General features: G+C 42.1%; 1 protein-coding gene across 1 annotated transcript in view; it reads right to left on the reverse strand.

Moving 5' to 3' along the window:
- Positions 1 to 23,670, reverse strand: part of TMC2 (transmembrane channel like 2) — a 129,597-nt gene that overhangs the window by 51,218 nt on the left and 54,709 nt on the right. The window contains exons 7-8 of the mRNA XM_040433923.1: positions 15,557 to 15,704; positions 10,133 to 10,321 (exon numbers count right to left, since the gene is read on the reverse strand). Coding sequence (XP_040289857.1) covers positions 10,133 to 10,321; positions 15,557 to 15,704 — 337 coding nt within the window. The remainder of the gene's footprint in view (positions 1 to 10,132; positions 10,322 to 15,556; positions 15,705 to 23,670) is intronic.

Consider the following 23,670-nt stretch of genomic DNA (forward strand, 5'->3'; position numbering starts at 1 on the left):
TGACCCTATAATCGGCCGTATCCAAGATCACCGTGTTGCCCCCTTTGTCTGAGGGCTTCACGGTGATCGTGGAATCATTTTTGAGTGAAGTAATGGCTTCCCATTCTTCCCTAGTGCAATTATTGCAAGAGGGGAGAGATGTTATTTGTTTGAGGTCTGCTGTCACAAGTTGGAGGAAAATATCCAAGCATGATATATCACTAGAGGGGGGCATCCTGGTACTTTTATTATGTTTCATTTAGTCCATTAGTGGTTTCTTGCATACTTTCTCATTCATTGTATGTTTCCATGCTGCCCTCCCTCCCTTGTGTCTCCTTTCATATTTATAATTATATTTATTATTTATATTTATTCTGTTCCCTCCCCCCCTGCCTCCCTGCCCCTTCCTTCGATATCATCATCCCTTCTCCCCTTCATATGTGTTCATATACTGCCAACATAGTCTTGATTACAATATTATTTTATCTTTGTGCCATTAAATACCATGCTTATATCGAGCACAGCTACATATCTGGAGCTGCGCGGTCCGACGGTGCCTGGGAACAGCGTCCCGTTTGCTTGGCAACCGTCGCGTGATCTCGCGTGTATCAGCGAGATAGGACGCGGTGACGTCATCTTTATCACTCACGTCCGCTTTCTTGCCTTCCTCCTTCTATGCAATGTACCGCTCCGCGCATGCGCGGGCGTGCACCGCTTGCTCCGAATGAGGTAGGAGTGTCCTAGCCAAGCCTCATTCTGAGGCTGGCTCCCTCTTTAAAAGGTAGTGATTTTTATGTGCTACCTAGGCTACATCAGCCCATGCGTCTGAGTTGGTTATTAGGAGAGGGGCTTCATATCCAAACCCCCCTTTTCCCTCATAGCTAGTCTGCCCACGTTGATCCATATCTGGATCGTGGTTAAATTTTGTCTCTGTGCAGAGCGCACATTTGACATCATTGTCAGTGCACCCTGCACAGGTTCAGCCCAAGCTCCCGTGTTTCCCCTGATGAGCTTGTTACTCATCTCTTCCAGCGAAACATGCATGTAGGGACCAGGTAATCGAGGGCTTTCTAGGGCGCACTAATTCCAGGGTGAGGTTCCTGTAGGTGACTGGTGGCGGGTTTCCGTTATCCGGTCACATAGGCCATTGTAGGGCTCTAGGGCATTACTAGCGCCAGCCAGTTCTACACACCACCCTGTGTCACGCAATTGCCGCTAGCAACGGTGTGCTCATCGGCTGGACAATTGTTGTTTTAGGAGCATCTCATCTGAGCGGTAGGACCAACCGGTTATTTTCTGGTGCCGCCGAGCATCTCTTTTAGTGTATGACTTGGTTTTGTGCACTATTACCATCTGTGTGGCAAACCGCCACGTTGCTTCTTGTTTATATTTATACATTGTTATCTATTATCATGGGACCTATTTTCTAAAAATTTCTAATTAAATGTTAAGTTTTAATTTTGACCACTTATTACATATTTCTTTCATCAAGAGAATGCCAAGAGTCTGCAAAGCAAAAGGTGGCTACTTTGAAGAACCTAGAATATGACGTATTTTCAGTTGTTTCACACTTGGTTGTTATGTATATAATTCCACATGTGCTAATTCATAGTTTTGATGCCTTCATAGTTATGAAAATAAAGAAAACTCTTTGAATGAGAAGGTGTGTCCAAACTTTTGGTCTGTACTGTATATATATATATATATATATATATATACACTCACCTAAAGAATTATTAGGAACGCCATACTAATACAGTGTTGGACCCCTTTTGCCTTCAGAACTGCCTTAATTCTACTTGGCATTGATTCAACAAGGTGCTGATAGCATTCTTTAGAAATGTTGGCCCATATTGATAGGATAGCATCTTGCAGTTGATGGAGATTTGAGGGATGCACATCCAGGGGACGAAGCTCCCGTTCCACCACATCCCAAAGATGCTCTATTGGGTTGAGATCTGGTGACTGTGGGGGCCATTTTAGTACAGTGAACTTATTGTCATGTTCAAGAAACCAATTTGAAATGATTCGAGCTTTGTGACATGGTGCATTATCCTGCTGGAAGTAGCCATCAGAGGATGGATACATGTTCTCATTCTGTTTACGCCAAATTCGGATTCTACCATTTGAATGTCTCAACAGAAATCGAGACTCATCAGACCAGGCAACATTTTTCCAGTCCTCAACAGTCCAATTTTGGTGAGCTCGTGCAAATTGTAGCCTTTTTTTCCTATTTGTAGTGGAGATGGGTGGTACCCGGTGGGGTCTTCTGCTGTTGTAGCCCATCCGCCTCAAGGTTGTGCGTGTTGTGGCTTCACAAATGCTTTGCTGCATACCTCGGTTGTAACGAGTGGTTATTTCAGTCAACGTTGCTCTTCTATCAGCTTGAATCAGTCGGCCCATTCTCCTCTGACCGCTAGCATCCACAAGGCATTTTTGCCCACAGGACTGCCGCATACTGGATGTTTTTCCCTTTTCACACCATTCTTTGTAAACCCTAGAAATGGTTGTGCGTGAAAATCCCAGTAACTGAGCAGATTGCGAAATACTCAGACCGGCCCGTCTGGCACCAACAACCATGCCACACTCAAAATTGCTTAAATCGCCTTTCTTTCCCATTCTGACATTCAGTTTGGAGTTCAGGAGATTGTCTTGACCAGGACCACACCCCTAAATGCATTGAAGCAACTGCCATGTGATTGGTTGACTAGATAATTGCATTAATGAGAAATAGAACAGGTGTTCCTAATAATTCTTTAGGTGAGTGTATATATATTTATTTTGTGGGGATTCGCTCTGGTAGGCAGGTTAGCGGACGCGGTATAGAGGCAACAGACCAGGTTTTATATCAATCCTCAGTGTTTATTTACACTCATAACATAACACAACAGTCCCTTTTCAGGCTTGGTGCTTGTTCACACACAGAAAAAACTAAATAACATTCACCTGGTATCCTGGTATCCTGGGTGTCAGTTCACACCCGGCTGAATGCTCAGCCTCAGAAAGTCTACTTGCAGGCTGTAAGGCGGTCTGCTCGCCTGACACACACCTGACAGTGCTGCCTGTGTTTAATATCCCAAACCAAGACCCGGCCTGGAACACAGGGAGCAGTCACCCACCCATCACTTTGACTACTCCCAATAAGAGCCGTCCTGGGTTAGCTTTGCAGATAATACTAACACAGCCGAAGTGTCAGACTGCAATCTGCAAAGTGACACTTTGGGAAAAAACGTCTCTTACCTCACTGAGGCCAGGAACCTCGGTGACACGTACCGACCATCAATGACGACCCCTTGTTCCTTCCTACAATATACACCTCATACAGCACTGGCATATATTCAGAGCATGGTTTTCTTTTTGTGCAATTATAACTTTTTATTTAGTCCTCCTGAGATCAAAGTTCAAAGTTCATATAATTAGATACCCTCATTATTTACTATTAATTATTGGCACCGATACCTCTGAGTGTTCTGTTTTTACTATATCATCCCATGGCCCCCATTATTCTCACCATTGTTTAAACCTATGAATTGTGTATGTCCAAAGGAATATAATATACAGTATATTTAAAAATGTCATTGTGTATTTGTTATAAGTATGCATACTTCCTTTGCCTTTTTCAGTGAGGTCTAGTATTGGAAAGATGCCCACTTTACCTTTTATCTATTTTTGTAGGATCTGTACTACTCTTGCAGATTGTAAACTCCTGTGAACAAGGCCCTCGCTCCTTTTCTTTGAATTGTTTGTTACTTTGTAATGTCTGATTTAGTCTGTACATGCATCCTCTGATTATTTTAATTTATAGAGCACAGCCTGAGGAAGTGGAGCATTACACAAAGACTGAAAAACACCAAAAAGAGAACCCACGTGTTATTCCCTGCCTTGTCTATATGTGCACAAGACATATATGTGAATACAGTAGACCCAGTGACTCACAGGTGATATCTTCTCTGGAGTCATTTACTACTCTTATTGTTCTGGTCTGACACAGACTGCCATAATGATTTTCCCTGGTCACAACTACTGAGTATGCATTTTGCCTTAGTTCCCCATATTCCCCATATTATTAGTATCTCCTTTTGTCTCCCACACATTAATAGTCCCCTGTGTGCAGGGCCGGATTAAGAGCATCATGGGCCTGGTGCAGAGGATTTTGCTGGGCCTTTTTATGGAACTGCACTCAGTGTCTTAATTACATATATATTTTATCGATACCATTAAAATATTTTGTTCCTGCAACTACCCCTTCATTTGGAGTCTATCTTGGCAACATGGAGGGGGGCCACGGGAGGGGGACCCTGAGGGTGGGGCACCCTCAGGGCACTATAGTGTCAGGAAAACCGCTTTGTTTTCCTGACACTATAGTGATCCTTTAACATGACTATGAAGATTACTGTTTTCTAGCTGCTGTGGACTGTGGACAACAGCAGCTAGAAACAGTAATTTTCATAGAGCTGTGTTATGATTTATGGACACAGCACTCAGCATGCTTAGCCAGTCAGATAGAAGGCTGGCTAAGCATGCTGAGAGCTGTGTCTAAATAACATAACACATTAAAGGGATTCTGTCACCAGGTTTGACCCCTGTCAGCTAAAAATATGCTGATGTTCAGGGCGTCTTCACGATTCCTAATGTGTGCTTATAAATGTCATCTGTGGGCTTATTTAGCTAAAAAACAGCTTTTACTAACCTGTCAGTCAAACAAATAAGGTGCCCAAGGGGATGTTAATGAATGCAAGGTGCCGCCTCTCGTTCTCCCTCCCCCTCTTCCTGCTGTCAGATCTCACGCATACAGGGGTTGAGCGAAGTGCCGGCGCATGCGCACTTCGCTGTAAGAAGCCAAATGGAGAAGTCTGCACGGGCGCATCAGGCAGAGCCCTGTGCGCAAGCGCGAGATCTTACAGCAGAAGGAGGGGGGAGGGAAGGAGAGCAAGAGGCGGCACAGAGGATTAGGAGGCGGTGCAGAAGTCCGGAAAGGCGGCGCTGGGCACGAACGGCGGTGGGTGCGGCGGGCATCTTGCACCCATTAACATCCCCTTGGGCACCTTATTTGTTTGACTGACAGGTTAGTAATAGCTGTTTTTTAGCTAAATAAGCCCACAGATGACATTTATAAGCCCACATTAGGAATCGTGAAGACGCCCTGAACATCAGCATATTTTTAGCTGACAGGGGTCAAACCTGGTGACAGAATCCCTTTAAAGAAATTACTGTTTCTAGCTGCTGTGGAATAGCAGCTAGAAACAGTAATTTCTTTAATGTGTTATGTTATAGAGACTGAGCTCTCAGCATGCTTAGCCAGTCAGTAATTTTCATAGTGCTGTTATGATTTATGGACACAGCTCTCAGCATGCTTAGCCAGCCTTCTATCTGGCTGTGCTTCTTGAGTCACAGTCCACAGGCTCAGAAACACCCTGTGGACTGTGACTCTTATCTGATACCTGCCCTGCTCCAGAAGCTCCTGCTGTCTCGCGGGCTGGTGTGGCTGAGCGCTGTGGGCCGTGTGCTGGTCGAAACTGCTGAGTAGGTTGTACACAGCGCAGCGTGCAGGAGGGATAACCGCAGGCGCACTGAGGTCATATCCGCCGGGCCGGCATTACAGAAACCGCACCAGCTGCTCTGACGTCCTGCCGCCGGATATCCTGTGACGTATATCCGGCGGCAGGACGTCAGAGCAGCTGGTGCTGTTCCTGTAATGCCGCGGCCCGCCGGATATGACCTCAGTAGTGATAGGAAGTTCGGATCTTTCAGATGAATCGGTTCATTTGAATCAGCTCATTCAAATGAACCGATTCATGAATCGGACCTTCGGTTCATTTGCTGAGTCATCACTGACTGCTGAGCTGACTCGCAAGTGAACCGAAGACTCTAGGTGCCGGTGCGCATGCGCAGATGCTATCCATTCGATTCACTTGCTGCTGCTGACTCAGTCGGCTCTTCAGCTCTCTAATGAGTGAGTCCAGATCAGGAAGAGTGATTGATTATACTGATAGTGAAGGGAAGCTGAGGCTGACGCCGGACAGGAGGACTCAGGACAGGAGTCAGGAGCTGTCACTGTGGTGTGCATTGTTGTCTGTTGTGCATTGTTACCCACAGTGACAACAGTCTGACACTGACAGTAGTACAACGAACCAAGTGAAGTGAAATGTGAATGCGCCCACAGGGAAAACTATGTGCTGAATTGATAACAGTATTACAGTAACACAGTCACTGGCTTATAATAAAATAGTCCCCACAGTCCCCACTTAACGGAATCCATAAAGGAGATGTGAACCCACCCTTAGTTATATAGCTACTGAATGAGATGCCTTTAACATATATATCTCCTGAGAAGCCAATTTGATCCTAAAGGGTTAATTCAACCTGTAATCTAAACTCTGTGTCATCTGTCACTTCTCTTATCTCTCTGCTCCTGTCAAAGGCGTACATAGAAATCACTGGGCCCCATAGCAAGAATCTAAATTGGGCCCCCATTCCCCTTTTATAGCCCCTCCCACTACCCATTCCAGGCCTCTCTCTTTGTTCCATGAACTATGTTCGCTGCTGTTTTATAATTTATGTCATCAGGGCCGGATTGGGATTACAAAACAGGCCTGGCACACAAACGAGGCATAATAGATACAGTGTGTACAGATGTATAGTGTATACAGCAGTGTACTGATATGTGAGGAACGTGGTATAATATATGCAGTGTGTTCAGGTATATAGTATATACAGCAGTGTACTGATATATGAGGTATAAATTACAGCTCGTACCTCACATATCAATCCAATACTGTATATACAATATACCTGTACACACCATCTATTATACCTCGTACCTAACATATCAGTACACTGCTGTATATACAATATATCTATACACACTGCATATGTTATACCTTGTACCTCACATATCAGTACACTGCAATATATATTATATATCTGTACATATTGCATCTATAATATTGTTTAATATATGCAGTGTGTGTGTATATATATATATATATATATATATATAGATATATATATATATATAGATATATATAGATGTGAGGCATACAAGGTATAATACTGTAGATGCAGTGTTTATAGAAATATGTGGTCAGTTATGCATTATAGTCACTGTGTGTGAAGTACATGAGGTTGTGGTCACTGTAACTGTCTGAAGTATTATACATGAGTGAGCAATGAGTAAAAACAGGGCATGGAGGGGGGGGGGGGTAAATGACAAGAAGTGGAGGACCTCCTCTTACCACTCCATTCCAGTCTGTATGGATCAATGCAGAGCTGATTGTGAACTTCTAATACTTGCTGTTAGGGGTTGAAGGACCTGTGATGATGTCATCACAGGTCCTGGCAGATGTACCTTTCAAACCTAGGAACTACACCATTTTTGGTGCAGTTCCTTTGCTAGATTCTGCAGGACCTGTGATGTTGAAGATGATATCACAGGTCCTGGCAGATGCACTGTTCTAACATGGGAACTACACTTTACACTGTGCAGTTCCCTTACAGGACCTGTGAAGACTCCCTGTACCACTCAGACGACTCAGAGCTGCTAGGGCTTGCCTTGCCTCAGCTCTGATTGGTTGGTGGGCGGGGAGGGGAGGGGCTGGCAGAAGCAGCTTCCACTCTAGGATCATATTACGCTCCTCCCGAGTCCCTCCCTCAGGCTCCTCCCTGCTGCCAGCGTGAGGTCAGCGTCTCTGCATTGTCTGTGTGCTATGTGACGCTGCGCTGTGTACAACAGAGGATTTTTAACCCTCCCGACGGCCTTTTGGCTGGCAGATGGGCCTATTTTATGGTAGGGGCCTGGAGCTGCAGCTCCATCAGCCCCTACGTTAATCCGGCCCTGCCTGTGTGTCCTCCCTGAAATGCCTTGTGTGCCCCCATACACATTAATGGTGGCCCTTTAGTTCTCCTCACAGTACTAGTATTCCTCCATAGAATTCTACAGTGAAATTGGAAAGTCTTCAGACCCTTTCATTTTTTCACATTTTATTATGTTGTGGCCTTGTGCTAAAATAAAAAAAAGTTAAAGAGTTCCCCCATCATTCTGCAATAAATACCCCATAATGAAACAATAAAAACAGAGAGGGACATTTATTAAGATTAGCGTTCCAATATTCTAGTCTTGATCCCTCAGTACCGGAGTGAGATTCTCCTAATTTATTAAGAGGCAGATGTCTCAATAAATTAGGAGCATCTTTGTTTTGAGGTGAAAAAGTTCGAACTTGGTTTCAACAAGAGAATCTTGTTTCTCACAGTCTTTTAGGTGCTTTTTTATCCAAACTCCAAGTTGGCTTTCATGTGTCTTTTACTGAGGAAAAGGCTTCTTTTTGCCCATTCTGTCATAAAGCCCAGATTAATGGAATGCTGCAGTAATTGACATTCTGGAGGTCTCTTCCATCTGCACACAGGATCTTTGGAGCTCAGCCAGAGTTATCATTGGGTTCTTGGTCACCTCTCTTATCAAGGACATTTCTTCCCCCAATAACTTAGTTTGGTGAGTCCTGATTCTTCAAAACGTCTTACATTTAAGAATTATGGAGTCCACTGTGGTCTTCGGAACATGCAGTGCAGCAGAATTTTTTTTGTACCATTTTCAAGATCTGTGCTTGATCTGTGCTTGTCTCATGTCTCTGGCTCTATAGGCAGTGTTTCCTCCTCATGGTTGGTTTTCAGCCATGATACCTTATATAGGTAAGGGAATGTCTTTCCAAAACATGTCCAATCCATTGAATTTACCACAAGTGGGCTCCAATAAAGTCGTAGAAACATCTAAAACATGTGAGGCCCCCAGAGCTAATTTTTTTTTAAAAATAGCAAAGGGTCTGAATACTTATGTCCATGAGAAATTTTAGATTTTCCTTTTTAATAAATTTGCAAAAATTTCTAAAATTCTATTTTCACTTTTTTTCATTAAGGGGGACTAAATGCAGATTGATGGGGAAAACTTGACACGACAAAACAAAATGTGAAAAAAAGTGAAAGGGTCTGAAGAATTTCCGAATGGACTTTAGTGCCCCCCACTAAGTATCGCTGCATAATTTTGTATTTAGTAAGTTTCGTCTAGTAGCAGCAGCAGGAAGTCAATATTACAAAGCCAGGTTAAGCAGAGAATAGCAGTTGCATGTCTGCCTATATGGTAAATATACTTTTGTATAACTATGATATAAGCTTGTGGTAGCAATCTTCTCTGTCAGTATTAGTGTTGGGCCTGAATATTCGAATCACAAATTTTAATCGCGAATATCGCCACTTCGAGAATTCGTGAAGATTTAGAATATAGTGCTATATATATTTGTATTCGCGAATATTCTAGATTTTTAAAAATCTGAACCCATGATCCCTCTCTGCTTCTTGCTTGTGGGCCAATGAGAAGGCTGCAATGTCTTTGTCTGAGCTTAGCAACATCCCTAGCAACTAATAGGAAAGTTGCTTACCCCTTTACTATATAAGAACCTCCCCAGCAGCCATTTTCTGTAGTTTTATGGAGTTCTGAGAGAGACAGCAGTGTCATTGCTGTGCTCTGTGCTTTGCTATGTCATTACATTAGATAGTTGGTTAGTTAGCTTATATATATAATACAGATAGTTAGTGGGAGATAGTCAGTGTAGGTTAGATCGTGATATAGTGTAGCTGATAGGTGCAGGGTGTTAGATAGTGTGATGGGTTCTGCTGTCCATACATACATGCTACAGACATAGTGCTGTCATGTCACAACAATACATAGTGCACCAATCAGTAATATGTAGTCAGACCTGCTAAAATGGGAAGTTGCACTTATTGCGCCAAAATATGTGCATCATTAATTGCCGATTTGCACAATTGTGAATATATTGGAGCACTCTATCTGCATATAAAGCTATTGTAATGTTCTGCCGTGCCAACAATTTTCTCCAGTCTCAGGAAACTTCTAGCAGCTTGAAAAATGTAGCAAAAGTGACCCACGCCTGTATTGCGTAAGTAATACGCGCATAATACATTGGCGATTTTTGCAATCAAGAAAATAATGGCGAATTCTCGAATATTCACCCAAATATTCGCAAAATATTGCGAATTCGAATATTGCTCCTGCCGCTCATCACTAGTCAGTGTTAGCATTAAAGAGAAATGATAGCAATTTTATATAATTATTACAAGTGTGTTGTACGAAACATTTTATTACCTCATTTCTTTCATACCAGCCAATATTCTGCATCTTGGAGAATGTCTGTGAGCGTTTAACAACAAAGTAGATAAGATAACCACTTCCGCACAAGCAGCATATTATCATTACATTGGCCAAAACCCGGAGGAATCTAGTAAGATGAATGTTTTCATCTTTATTGCTTTCCTCTTCATCTACAATAGATTCCTGAAGGGAAGAACAGAAAGTACAGAATGTCATTAGCTCGGGAAGTGAACATGAACAAACATATAGAGTGTCAACAAAGCTCAAATGAAAAACTATCCCCATAAAAGGATGTAGCATGTTGCTTGGCTGCAATCATAGTATATTACTCGTAAAAGTATAGTACAGGGATGCTCAACCTGCGGCCCTCCAGCTGCTGTACAACTACAACTCCCATGATGCCCTTCTGTAGGATGATAGCTGTAGGCTGTCAGGGAATGATGGGAGTTGTAGTTTTGCAATAGCTGGAGGGCCACAGGTTGAACATGACTGGTATAGTATAATATACCATATGACTGCATTTGCCAATTATTATACCACAAAGTAGCAAGACATCTAAACTATATATTCAGAAAAAAATAAAGGTGAGTCTAGGTTGCTGTGTCACTCAGGCCAGAAAAAAGCTAACATTAATAGCACACTGTGAGCCAAGCTCTAGTGCTGTACAGTATGGTGCTATAAGTCTCCTCATTTTTTTCCAGCTTTTACAGAATATAATTTGTCTACCTTGTAAACACTCTGTTATCTGAATAGTAGATATAGCATTGTTAATTCTGAGCAATAACTCCTGTTTTCAATTCTTTAAAGTTGTCAAGAAATACAAAATTTCTAACAGGTACCATTAACCAGCCTCCTCTTTTGGAAGGATCATATCTACTTGCTCCCCACCACTCTGGTCCCCATGCTCGCTATCCATCTTCTGGCATTGGGTTTATTTTATTTCTTCCTGATATGTCTCTTGTGGACACATCACCTGTGAAGCCAGAGGTTGGCTGAAGAGGATCAGGTGACAATATCTATGCCAGGGTGGAAGAAAACAAACTTCCGACCAGAAGATGGAGACCCGGAAGCCAGAGCAGAGGACCAGAACGGAAGGGAGCAGGTAAGCATGATCCTTTCAGTAGGGGAGGATGGCTGCCTAGGGGCTATCTAGCTTTCTAAAACTTATGGTCCATCCTTAGGACAGGCTGTCAATATTAGATTGGTGGGGTTTTGACTCTCAGTATCCCGGCAAACAGCTGTTTGAAGGGCCCATAATACTGACAACAGCCATTACAAAAGTATCCAACAAAAAAAGTCCCAGCAGACGTTCTTGTAATAACAGGATGCGTTTCGGCCCGTCCAGCCTTTCTTAACTGCATGATGACAATGAAAATCTGATTACATTTATAGGTGCAGGATCACCTGGTCATGACATCATCAGCTGATTAGACAAACAGGAAATGACATATATAACATATATAACATAACAGAGTGTCCATTCTAATTTTAAATCGTGTTATTCTGCAGGCCCAAAAACCTTCGGCTATCAGCGTGGTATTGCAGCCTGTGAACAGAACACTCCAAATTATAAACTATTAAAAACACATAATCTCATAATCCCTATTCATCCCCCTGGGTTGTAGAGTATCCAATGTATGGATCCAATATGCCTCCCTTCTATGTAGTAATTTTTTCAAATCACCTCCCCTTCTTGGTTGATAAACCCGCTCTATAATTTGGAATTTTAGTTGTGAGATGGAATGGTTACGTTTGTCAAAGTGGAACGGTACAGGGAGTAGTAAATTCTTATTCCGTATAGTGGATTTATGTTTACCGATGCGGTCCATCAATGTCTGCATGGTCTCCCCCACATACAGTAGGCCGCAGGGACATTTTATAAGGTAAATCACGTTTGCTGTCTCACAGGTATAATAGCCCTTGATCATATACGGTTTTCCAGTATGTGGATGATAGAAAAACTGGCCCTTTTGAACATTGGTGCATTGCATGCAATGAAGGCAAGGGTATGTACCAGGTTTTTGATTTATGAGAGTTCTTTGTATCTGTCCCCCTCTAGTACTCCCTATATCACTAGTCCCTATTCCCAGACTAGTTGGTCTCTCAAATTTGTATTACGTTTATTGCAAATCAAAGGCATGCTTTTAAATTCCTCCACTGTTGGATAAGACTAAATATATACAAGAGGTGAATCGACAACTAAGTGACACTAACACCTATCAAATATTGGATCAAAATCCCGTATTTGAAATAAAGAAAAAAATTCACAATTTGGTGATGAGCTATGTGGATCGTGGGGTCATTGATAAAAAACTATATGAGTTTCTGATTAACTACTCACCGGTGACGCCAGTATTTTATATATTGCCGAAAGTGCACAAGACCTTGGTTGATCCTCCAGGTTGACCTATTGTCGCCTCTGTAAATTCCGTATTATCCCCTCTGGCTATAGTCCTAGAGAAAATACTAACACCACTGGTGAGGAAAACAAAATCGTTTCTGCTGTATACTGCACACTTTTTACAATCTATACAGGAGTTGAAAGATGTCTCACAAGATTGTTGGCTGGTAACTATAGATGTGGTTAGTCTATACACGTCTATAGAGCACAATAAAGGTATAGAGGCAATATCAGGGCTTCTACGGTCGAGTTCACATTCTACTGAAAAGCAGGAATTTTTTGTGGAATTATTACAGCTGGTATTACATGAAAATTACTTTTTATTTGGTGATTCCTTCTATTTACAGCGACGCGGGACCGCGATGGGCTCGAATGTGGCCCCGCCCTATGCAAATTCTTAAATGTCCTCTTTTGAAGAGAAATATGTTTACACTTATGAGGATTTTCAAAAATTTGCATTAATCTGGAAAAGATTTATAGATGATGTGTTTTGCGTATGGACGGGGCCACTCGAGTCCCTCCTCCGGTTTTTCCAGCACTTGAAAAATATTTGGGATGAGTTGCAATTTACCCTGACCTATAGTCGTGATTCTGTAAATTTTTTGGACACTGTGGTGATGAAAAAAGAGGATGGACACTTGTGTACAGACCTATACAGAAAAGAAACAGACAAAAATAGTATTTTACATTTTCAGAGCTCCCATCCTCCAGCACTTAAGAAAGCTGTTCCCAAATCCCAGTACATGCGGGTCAAGAATATTGTGACAGACCCTGAGAAACAATGTAATAGGATAGAAGAGATGACATCTAGATTTGTGGATAGAGGTTACCCTGATAAAATACTGGTGGAGGCTATAGAAAACAGTGGGAGACAGGCTATAACACATAACAAAAATAAGAGTAACCGTGTGGCTTTTGTACACAGGTTCCATCCTTTTAATCACCATTTTGACAATGTGGTGCGGAAACATTGGCACATTTTGGCAAAATCTTATCCAACAGTGGAGGAATTTAAAAGCATGCCTTTGATTTGCAATAAACGTAGTACAAATTTGAGAGACCAACTAGTCCAGGCTGATATAGGGAGTACTAGAGGGGGACAGATACAAAGAACTCACATAAATCAAAAACCTGGTACATACCCTTGCCTTCATTGCATGCAATGCACCAATGTTCAAAAGGGCCAGTTTTTCTACCATCCACATACTGGAAAACCGTATATGATCAAGGGCTATTATACCTGTGACACAGCAAACGTGATTTACCTTATAAAATGTCCCTGCGGCCTACTGTATGTGAGGGAGACCATGCAGACAGTGAGGGACCGCATTGGTAAACATAAGTCCACTATACGGAATAAGAATTTACTACTCCCTGTGCCGTTCCACTGAGCCGAAGGTTTTTGGGCCTGCATAATAACACGATTTGAAATAAGAATGGACACTCTGTTATGTTATATATGTTATATATGTCATTTCCTGTTTGTCTAATCAGCTGATGATGTCATGACCAGGTGATCCTGCACCTATAAATGTAATCAGATTTTCATTGTCATCATACAGTTGAGAAAGGCTGGACGGGCCGAAACGCATCCTGTTATTACTTTGTAGTTACCATAAAAGAATATAACTGATTGAAAACAAGAACGTCTGCTGGGACCTTTTTTGTTGGATTTGATCTGGAGATTGCCCCTTCCCGTGCAGCGTGTGAAAGGATCGTGAGCTGTTACCTCTGCTTTACATTACAAAAAGTATGGCATTCAGAATACAAACCACCCTCCAGCTCTTCTATGAGCCTTGAGGCCCCTTCCAATAACTGATTAGTGTGGGTCCGAACCATCACCAATGTAACACTAAAGGCCTATCCTAAGGATAGGTAATAAATTTTACAAAGCTACATAACCCCTTTAATCATGTTGACTAGAGGTGAATGAATCTGGATTCTAAACAAATCGGATTTGACCCAAATTTTGTGAAAGGTGGATCCCAATCTAAATATTTGGTCAATGGATTTGGGTGCATTTTGGGGGAAGAGAGAGAGAGAGAAATGAATAAAAAAAATTAAAAAGTAAGAGACAAAAGAGAAAAAAATATGAGTTCCGGGAGACCTTATAGTGTCACTATTGTGTACACTAATTTTCAGGCCAATTGGTGCACTTTCCATTTGGGTAGAATTTAATCAGACCCAAATAGGTCTGGCAACCAAGTTGAACCCAAATTAAAAATTTTAAATGATTCTTAAAAATCATCTGTAATGTCTGTTGCTGTCACTGATATGACAGCTTATGTAGCCAGGGTAAAATATTTAGGGGGTCCTTTACTAACCAGAAATATGCCTATATTTGGCATATTTTTGGTCAGATTGCGGCACAAGAAATCAACAGGATTCCATCATTTTAATCAGTACCTGCTATCCTCTGTATAAGGCCTCATGCACACGGCCATGTTCCACGGCCGAGAGCGGTCCGTGGTATCCCGGCCTGGCATCCTGCTGACAGCAGGAGCGCACGGCGTCATTGGTTGCTATGACGCCGTGCGCTTCATGCTGCCACTGCACTACAGTAATACACTCGTATAGATCATACCAGTGTATTACTGTAGTGCAGCGGCGGCATGAAGCTCACGGCCTCATAGCAACCAATGACGCCGTGCGCTCCTGCTGTCAGCAGGATGCCAGGCCGGGATACCATGGACCGCTCTCGGCCTAAGAAGAATTTTTGTGAAGCAGGCAAGCAATTTAATGAGATATTTTTGCTTTATTAAACTTTTACAAACATAAACGTGTTTCATTTAAAATGTTCCTAAATTGCTACTTTATACTGTCCTGAAACGCTCATCCTTAATAACTTAAGTACTTTCTTGCTGAAAAATGGGGAAACTGGCAATAAAAAATGGATTGGAACAGTGAATTGTTGGCTTCATTTACATTATTGAAGAAAAGTGAATTACTGTGTGTTCTGTATTGATGTTACATAATACTGCCCTAAAGCATCAAGATTGATAGACTTTTGTATTTACCTTAAAGCTGGTAGTTATGGATGCAAATTTGTTATCTGCTGTCTCTGGGTTTCCTATTAAGTAATCCCAGCTAGTGAACATTTTAAAGCTGAAGTTATAATTCCCATCATCTCCATCACCTGTGCTTTCATTGGCATTACTCGCCATCCTAAAAGACAAAATATCAAACTATAATAAGAATCACAAACTTATAAAAAGTTTATGTATTGAGGAAGTCAAAGATCTGGTTTTTAAAATGGTCCATACTGTACATCTGCACCCACCACTAGGTGAAGCTGAAGAGTATACTATTTTTTACTTATAATTGAGTTCACTGGGACCAGTATTCAGCACCCTTAAAGGGGTTGTTTTGTTTCAGGAGGAAATCGGACAGCACATGTGATCTGCCTGCAATACAAAATAGATGTAACGGATCCTGTACTGTTACTTTAATTCTCCTGGATGGGCTCTGTTTACCCGGCTGCAGCAGTGATGTCACGTCAACAAAATGTGACCACTGCAGCCAATCACTGGCCTCAGCAATAATTGCCTGCAGGAGTCACATATTGTCGATGAGATGTCCTAGCTGCATTCGGGCAAACAGAGCCCTACCAAGAGAACCATAGCAGCAGTGTGGGAGCTGTCATGTAAGTAATCATCTATTTTCTTTAATTGTACATGGAACATATTTGTTGTTTGGTTTCCTACTGAAACCAGTCAACCCCTTTAAGGGTCCAGTCACACAATTTCAAATACATTTTAGAAAAATCGTGCTCACTGGGCTCACTGCTGGGCAGAAGCCTCCGCCTGGAAGTCCCGATGGAGAGCCCGATACGTCACCGGATCTCCAAAAAAAGTCTTTTCCCTGTGCGATTCAGTGCGCAATTCATTCTCCGATACTCATATCAGGTGGGCCGGAGGGGTGAATATGGGGATATGTCTTGGTTCAGCTTTGAACCCAGACAACCCCTTTAAGGTTTCTGCCATGGATTTGTAAGTGGAATGCAGCAGATGTGACTGCTGATTAGCCCCATTCAGTTAGCCAATTCGCACATGGACAGCCACCATGATTTCATATCACTTCTTGAAGCAGATTTGAAATCCATGCCAAGAAGATCCGTGGCCATACAAATAGCAATACAGATTCTCCTTGGCAACAATGGAAAATAGGTAGAAAATGCGACAAAACCCATGAAGAATTTAAATCATGCAATTACATTTTAAATTATTCATATATTTTTTATTACATGAATGTTAATGTTCTGTCCCTCATATTATGCTGTTAATAAATGAATTATATTAATTTACTACTAATAAGACAGTAAGGACTGTGCCTTACATAGAACTGTTTTCTTACTAGTAGGTTTAGAGTATGAATATTTCTGAAGTCTTATACATATTGCTGTCATTTCTTCTGCAATTAGACCGACCATGATTACATTCACCTCATACGTACTTTTAGTAGTAAACAAATAATTCACATCCTGCAGCAGACGCTCTACTCTCCAGTTCTAATAAAATATTCATAGGCAAACTGAACAATTGAAGGAGAGGACAAGCAAAATATATTTGCAGACATTGCGATCCAGGTTTTGCTTTGTTCTACTTAGGAATGAGAAAACCAGTTAATGAAAGTAGAAAAGATGCTCTGTGCTACTTAAGTCAATAGCCAACAAGTTAATGAGAACTCTAAAAGAAGCTGAGTTTTTAGCAAAATGAATGAGTTAATTGGAGTATGTGTGTCTGTGTTAAAGGGATTTTCCAGGCTACAGATATTGATGACCTATACTCAGATTGGCAGGGCTCTGACTTCCAGGACCCCTGCCAATCGGCTGTTTAAAGAGGCTGATGTGCTTGTGCAAGTGCTGTGTCCTTTTCGGCCCTCCACCTACTTTGCCAAATGTATGGGAGAGGAAGCTGTAATTACACTGCACAACCTCCACAAAGGAGACGCCCCTGAAGAGGGCACAGCGCTCGCACAAGGGTCACCGCCCCTTCAAACAGCTGATTGGCGGGGGTGCCATTAAATACTAGTCTTCTACAAAGGTAACCACCCACCAGATGAAGCTTCCTAGAGAAAGGCATTGGAAGAGCTGACTCTTGATGGGACTCCCAGCATGTTGCTGCTGCAGTTTGGAAACAAAAGCAGGAGGACCCAACCGGTGACACAGAAAATGGTGCTGTAGAAAGGGGTAAGTATGACATGACTTTTTATCTTAGGTGATTGGGGGGCTTTTCGGAGATTTTCATTATTTCGGACAACCCCTTCAAAGAATCACTTGTATTACACCTTGCAACTGCATACTTTATACATAACAAATTACTCTCTCAGGCAGAGCTTGTTATGAGCATCCCTTTCTTCCCAGAATTCCAGAGGAGCATGTCTGGCCTATAAGTCTCCTCCCTCAAGGAGAGATAATACCCCCCATCTCTTATGAAATTAAACACATGGAGATTGAGAAAAGATAACGGCCCTAGATGTAGAGCCAGTGGTACGGATATGATCCATATGATCTGGAGATGCCCCAAATTGTTCAGGTTCTGGGAAAATGTAAAACAGACTTTTGAGGAAGCTTGAGTGTTTCTTGCCAAAACGATCATTTTGAAGTACTGGAAAAAAGAGTGATTCACCGTCATTTATTATTTGGAAGAATCTGAAGACAGATGAGGGTGCTGCTCATTTCTGCCATTTCTGGGCATTGTGGTTGGAGAAATTCCAGGTAATTTGTAAAATTTTACATTTCATTCTCCCCTTTTCTTCAGCAAAGCAGAGGGTAGGTGTTAAATTCTTGGGGATATTCATTTACTATTTTATGTCTTTTTTTTGCATGTCTATTTAAAAAAAAAAGAATAAAATAAACGCAAGTATTTTTTTAAAAGAGATTTGCTTTACATCAGCCACGAATACATAGGAAATGGGTGTCTTCTACGTTTAGCACCACAACTTGATATGTTCCCATTAAATGGAGATTAGATTTAAAGGGGTTATCTGAGAATACAGATTTTTCAGCAAGTGCCTGCTGAAGATTCATACTTACCTGCTTCCCACCGCTCCGGTCCTCCGTAATGCTTCCGCTGTATCCATGTTCCAGTTCCCAGGTGGTTTTCTCCTGGTGATGTATGGGCATGATCACATGCTCGCTGCAGCCAATGACTGGCTTCAGTGGTGACGTGCTGTTTCTGGCCTTGCCTTTGCTGAAGCCAGTCATTGACTGCATCGGAGCATATGACCATGCCCATGCAGCAGCAGAAGAAAAAAACTGGGAACCAGAACATCGACAGACTGGAGAAGAGGAGCAGGTAAGTATGAATCTTCCGTTTTAAAGGCAGGATGCTGGGATGTGCTAAAAAATCTGTATTCCTGGAGAAACCCTTTAAATTACAACTTTGTATGAATGTCTTCTGCAATAAACTAATTTTATTCAGGTACATATGCAATATATCATTTAACAGACTTCCTGATGCATATTTGAATAAAGCAATAAGTAATACCCACCCATTACTGATGTTTCCTGAGAGAACACATTTGTCCTTTTACTTAAGCTAAAAGCTCATAAGCTGGGATAACAGAAAACAATTACATAGCGACCAGAAAACAGCATTATGAATAGTTATAAGTAATTCATATCTGAATGGCATGAGCGTGGACTGTGGTGCCGTTACAAATAAGGCCGTTGGCGAATAAAATAGAGCGTAAGAGAAGAAAATGCTGTTTTTCTAATTATGGTTTATTTGTTCATGGCCAGATAATTGGTAGAGGGCACTTCATATAAATGTAAGAGAAAATAGCATTTACTCCTATTCCATATTACAGTTAATTGCTGAAAGCTGTAGACAAAGACTCCCACACAAATCCCCAAAAAGCCTATGTTCACATCTGCGTCAGGGCTCAGATTCCGTCTTATTCAACTGGAAAAATAGTGCTTCGAGCAGTCTTATCTTTCTGTGAAAACAATACTCCCAACTTTGCTGCTCAGCAATAGTTCTGGTGATAGAGCATCTGTCAATCGCGCTTTAATTTATACACCACAATGACTACGTCAACACCACAACCTTGTATCGTCTGCTGATGACCTATTACTGCACATCGCAAATTAACAAATAACCTTCCTAATTCTAATATGAAAATTAGAAAAAATGGCCAAGCTTGAACCAACATTAAAGGGAACCAGTCCCTATGAAAATACGGTGCAATCTGCAGGCACCATTTATAAAGCAGGTGGAGCTGAGAAGATTGATATATAGTTTTATGGGAAATGATTGGGAAAACTTCATACAACGATAAATGTCAAGAACTAGTAAGACCGCCCATATGATTCTTAAAGACCTTTTTACACCGGCTGACACTCGGGCAAGTATCAGGAAGGAGCATTCCAAGGAATGCTTGTTCTTGATATCTGTTAATCACTTGATGGTCGAGCAATTGCACGTTCATCATGTGAAAGAATCTTGGCTGTGAATTGCACAATCCTCGTTTCTGGGCAGCAGATGATTCTACGAGAACAGCAATCTGCTGCCCAGAAACAATGATTTGTATGGGGACAACCATGTTAAGCATTTTAAGAGAAGTGAAAGATGGAAGTAGCATTTCTGGCTCTGGCCACAGTGTTCATAGTGGCTGAGCTATCTCCACCCAACTTCACTCACTCCCAGGGCTGGCACAGTGAAGAGGGGGTCACATCCCAGATGGGGCACACTCTGTGTAGAATCTCTTGGCTGGTGGAAGGTGGGGTACCCTCAGATGCAAATGATAGGCAGGAGACTGAGGCAAACAGAAAAAAAAATACCATGCAGTCTTTACTGAGTAGAAATATGCCCACACACAATTTAGGCACACAATCTTTGCAAAGCTGTTTTCAAATGTCCTTTGAGATATAATTGCTCAACTCACAATTCCTTGCAGTTCCAGCTGACGGGTGCACAAATGCCCAATATTTTCTGCAATTCCTGGGACCGAGATGCAAATTCACAAGTGGTAATGCAAGATGCAGACAAAATCCAGTCAACACTATGAGGTCTGTGGCCAATATGTTTTCTCCTCACAAACTGTCTACTGTACTCCCTTTCAGGTGCACACAGCCACACTGGACTTCAGTGACAGGACAAACTGACAGGACTGACTGGAGTCGGCTCACTCCAATTACATTCCAAACTAGACTAACCAGGTGGAAAAAGAAGAGCTTATCTCAGCTATAACTCTGTCCTTCTAGAAAAAAAAACATCTCAGAGGCTTGGTAAAAACACATGGTTCAGCCAGCAACAAACATTTAAAATTACAGTACAGTATTTTCTACAAACAAAAGTACAACCCCAATTTCATAAAAAGTTGGGACGCTGTGTAAAATATAAATAAAAACAGAATGATTTGCCGATTTCATAGACCCATATTTTATTCACAATAGATGATAGAACACATATCAGATGCTGAAAGTCAAAAATGTTACCATTTCATGAAAAAAATTTTTGAATCTGATCGCAGCAACACATCTGAAAAAAAGTTGGGTCAGAGCCATGTCTATTATTGTGTAGCATTTCCTATTCTTTTAACAACAGTCTGTAAATGTCTAGGAAGTGAGGAGACCAATTACCGTATTTTTTGCCCTATAAGATGCACTCCCCCCCTCCCCAAAAGTGGGGGGAAATGGCAGTGCGTCTTATGGGGCGAATGCTGCCATTTTTAGTTTGCACTAATACATCGTTGGCCGCAATGCTGCACAGCGCGGCCTGCGATGTATCAGTGGGGAGGGAGGAGGGGCTAGAGGCCAGCAACTTGTGTTGGAATCGTAGCGGGGCCCGGTGCAGTCACTGTTCTCTATTACACCGGGCCCCGCTCACAGCAGTATTTATTAAGTGAAGTCATGGGTAAAGCTTTGTCAAGGTATGGAAATCCTCTGCAACAGTAGCGCAGTTAGTACTCACTACTCCCGTAGCAGGCAAGCTGGCCGGTCACTCACTTCCTCACGTGCATGCTCCTTCCACTTTATGAATCAAGCAGGCAGAGCAGACGCGTGACGAAGTGAGTGACGTTATGCTGCCGGCCGCCCTGCCTGCTACGGGAGTTTCATAGTGAGTACTACGTGCGCTACTGCTGCAGAGGATTGCTATACCTTAACAAAGCTTTACCCATGACTTCACTTAATAAATACTGCTGTGAGCGGGGCCCGGTGTAATAGAGAACAGTGACTGCCCCCCTGCGATTCCAACACAAGTTGCCAGCCTCCACCCCCTGTATTGGGGGGGTCACTATTTACACAAGGACAGTGTTGAGGGGGGATCTGTGGATGACACATATATAGCATAAGATGATATACAGTACAGACCAAAAGTTTGGACACACCTTCTCATTCAAAGAGTTTTCTTTATTTTCATGACTATGAAAATTGTAGATTCACACTGTAGGCATCAAAACTATGAATTAACACATGTGGAATTATATACATAACAAACAAGTGTGAAACAACTGAAAATATGTCATATTCTAGGTTCTTCGAAGTAGCCACCTTTTGCTTTGATTACTGCTTTGCACACTCTTGGCATTCTCTTGATGAGCTTCAAGAGGTAGTCCCCTGAAATGGTTTTCACTTAATAGGTGTGCCCTGTCAGGTTTAATAAGTGGGATTTCTTGCCTTATAAATGGGGTTGGGACCATCAGTTGCGTTGAGAAGTCAGGTGGATACACAGCTGATAGTCCTACTGAATAGACTGTTAGAATTTGTATTATGGCAAGAAAAAAGCAGCTAGGTAAAGAAAAACGAGTGGCCATCATTACTTTAGGAAATGAAGGTCAGTCAGTCAGCCGAAAAATTGGGAAAACTTTGAAAGTAAGGGCTATTTGGCCATGAAGGAGAGTGATGGGGTGCTGCACCAGATGACCTGGCCTCCACAGTCACCGGACCTGAACCCAATCGAGATGGTTTGGGGTAAGCTGGACCGCAGAGTGAAGGCAAATGGGCCAACAAGTGCTAAGCATCTCTGGGAACTCCTTCAAGACTGTTGGAAGACCATTTCAGGGGACTACCTCTTGAAGCTCATCAAGAGAATGCCAAGAGTGTGCAAAGCAGTAATCAAAGCAAAAGGTGGCTACTTTGAAGAACCTAGAATATGACATATTTTCAGTTGTTTCACACTTGTTTGTTATGTATATAATTCCACATGTGTTAATTCATAGTTTTGATGCCTTCATAGTCATGAAAATAAAGAAAACTCTTTGAATGAGAAGGTGTGTCCAAACTTTTGGTCTGTACTGTATATGTGTCATCCACAGATCCCCCCATAGCAGTGTCATCCACAGATCCCCCCCATAAGAGTGTCATCTACAGATCCCCCCATAACAGTGTCATCTACAGATCCCCCCATAACAGTGTCATCCACAGATCCCCCCATAACAGTGTCATCCACAGATCCCCCATAACAGTTCCATCCACAGATCCCCCATAACAGTGCCATCCACAGATCCCCATAACAGTGCCATCCACAGATCCCCCATAACAGTGCGTCATCCACAGATCCCCTCCATAAGTGTCATCCACAGACCACCATTAGTTCAAAACCCACCAAAAGCACACCTTTTGGTTCAAAATATTTTTTTTCTTAATTTCCTCCTCAAAAACCTAAGTGCCTCTTAGGGGCAGGTGCGTCTTATAGGGCAAAAAATACGGTAGTGGAGTTTTGGGAGAGGAATGTTGTCTTAATCTTGTCTGATATACAGGGTGATCTAAAAGTATGGAGACCTGAATAAATGGAAAACGGTGGTTGGGAATGCCATTCTGTGTGTGTCATGTTGCGAGGAGAGGAAAGAGATTGCGCAGATCTTCAGGGAGCGCAATACTGAAGTCATTGCAGCAGATTTCAATGCTTAGCACCCTAACAGATTACCCATCCACCATGGCAGAGTTGGCAAATTGCTTGACAAATTTCGCCAAACAGATGAAAACATTTAAGCACAGATTTGGATTCCTCATCAAATATATGTCACATGTACCCTTCCAATTTAAAAAAATTGACTTGGTTCCAAGATGGCAGCTTTTCAAATGGCTGCCGTGTTAGACACTGCTCTTTACAGATTTACCCCCTTACCCTTAGCAACATGCCGCTCACAGAATGGCATTCCCAACCACCGTCTGCCATTTATTCTG

The sequence above is a fragment of the Bufo bufo genome, chromosome 5 (assembly GCF_905171765.1).
Source record: "Bufo bufo chromosome 5, aBufBuf1.1, whole genome shotgun sequence".
Lineage (NCBI taxonomy): Eukaryota > Metazoa > Chordata > Amphibia > Anura > Bufonidae > Bufo > Bufo bufo.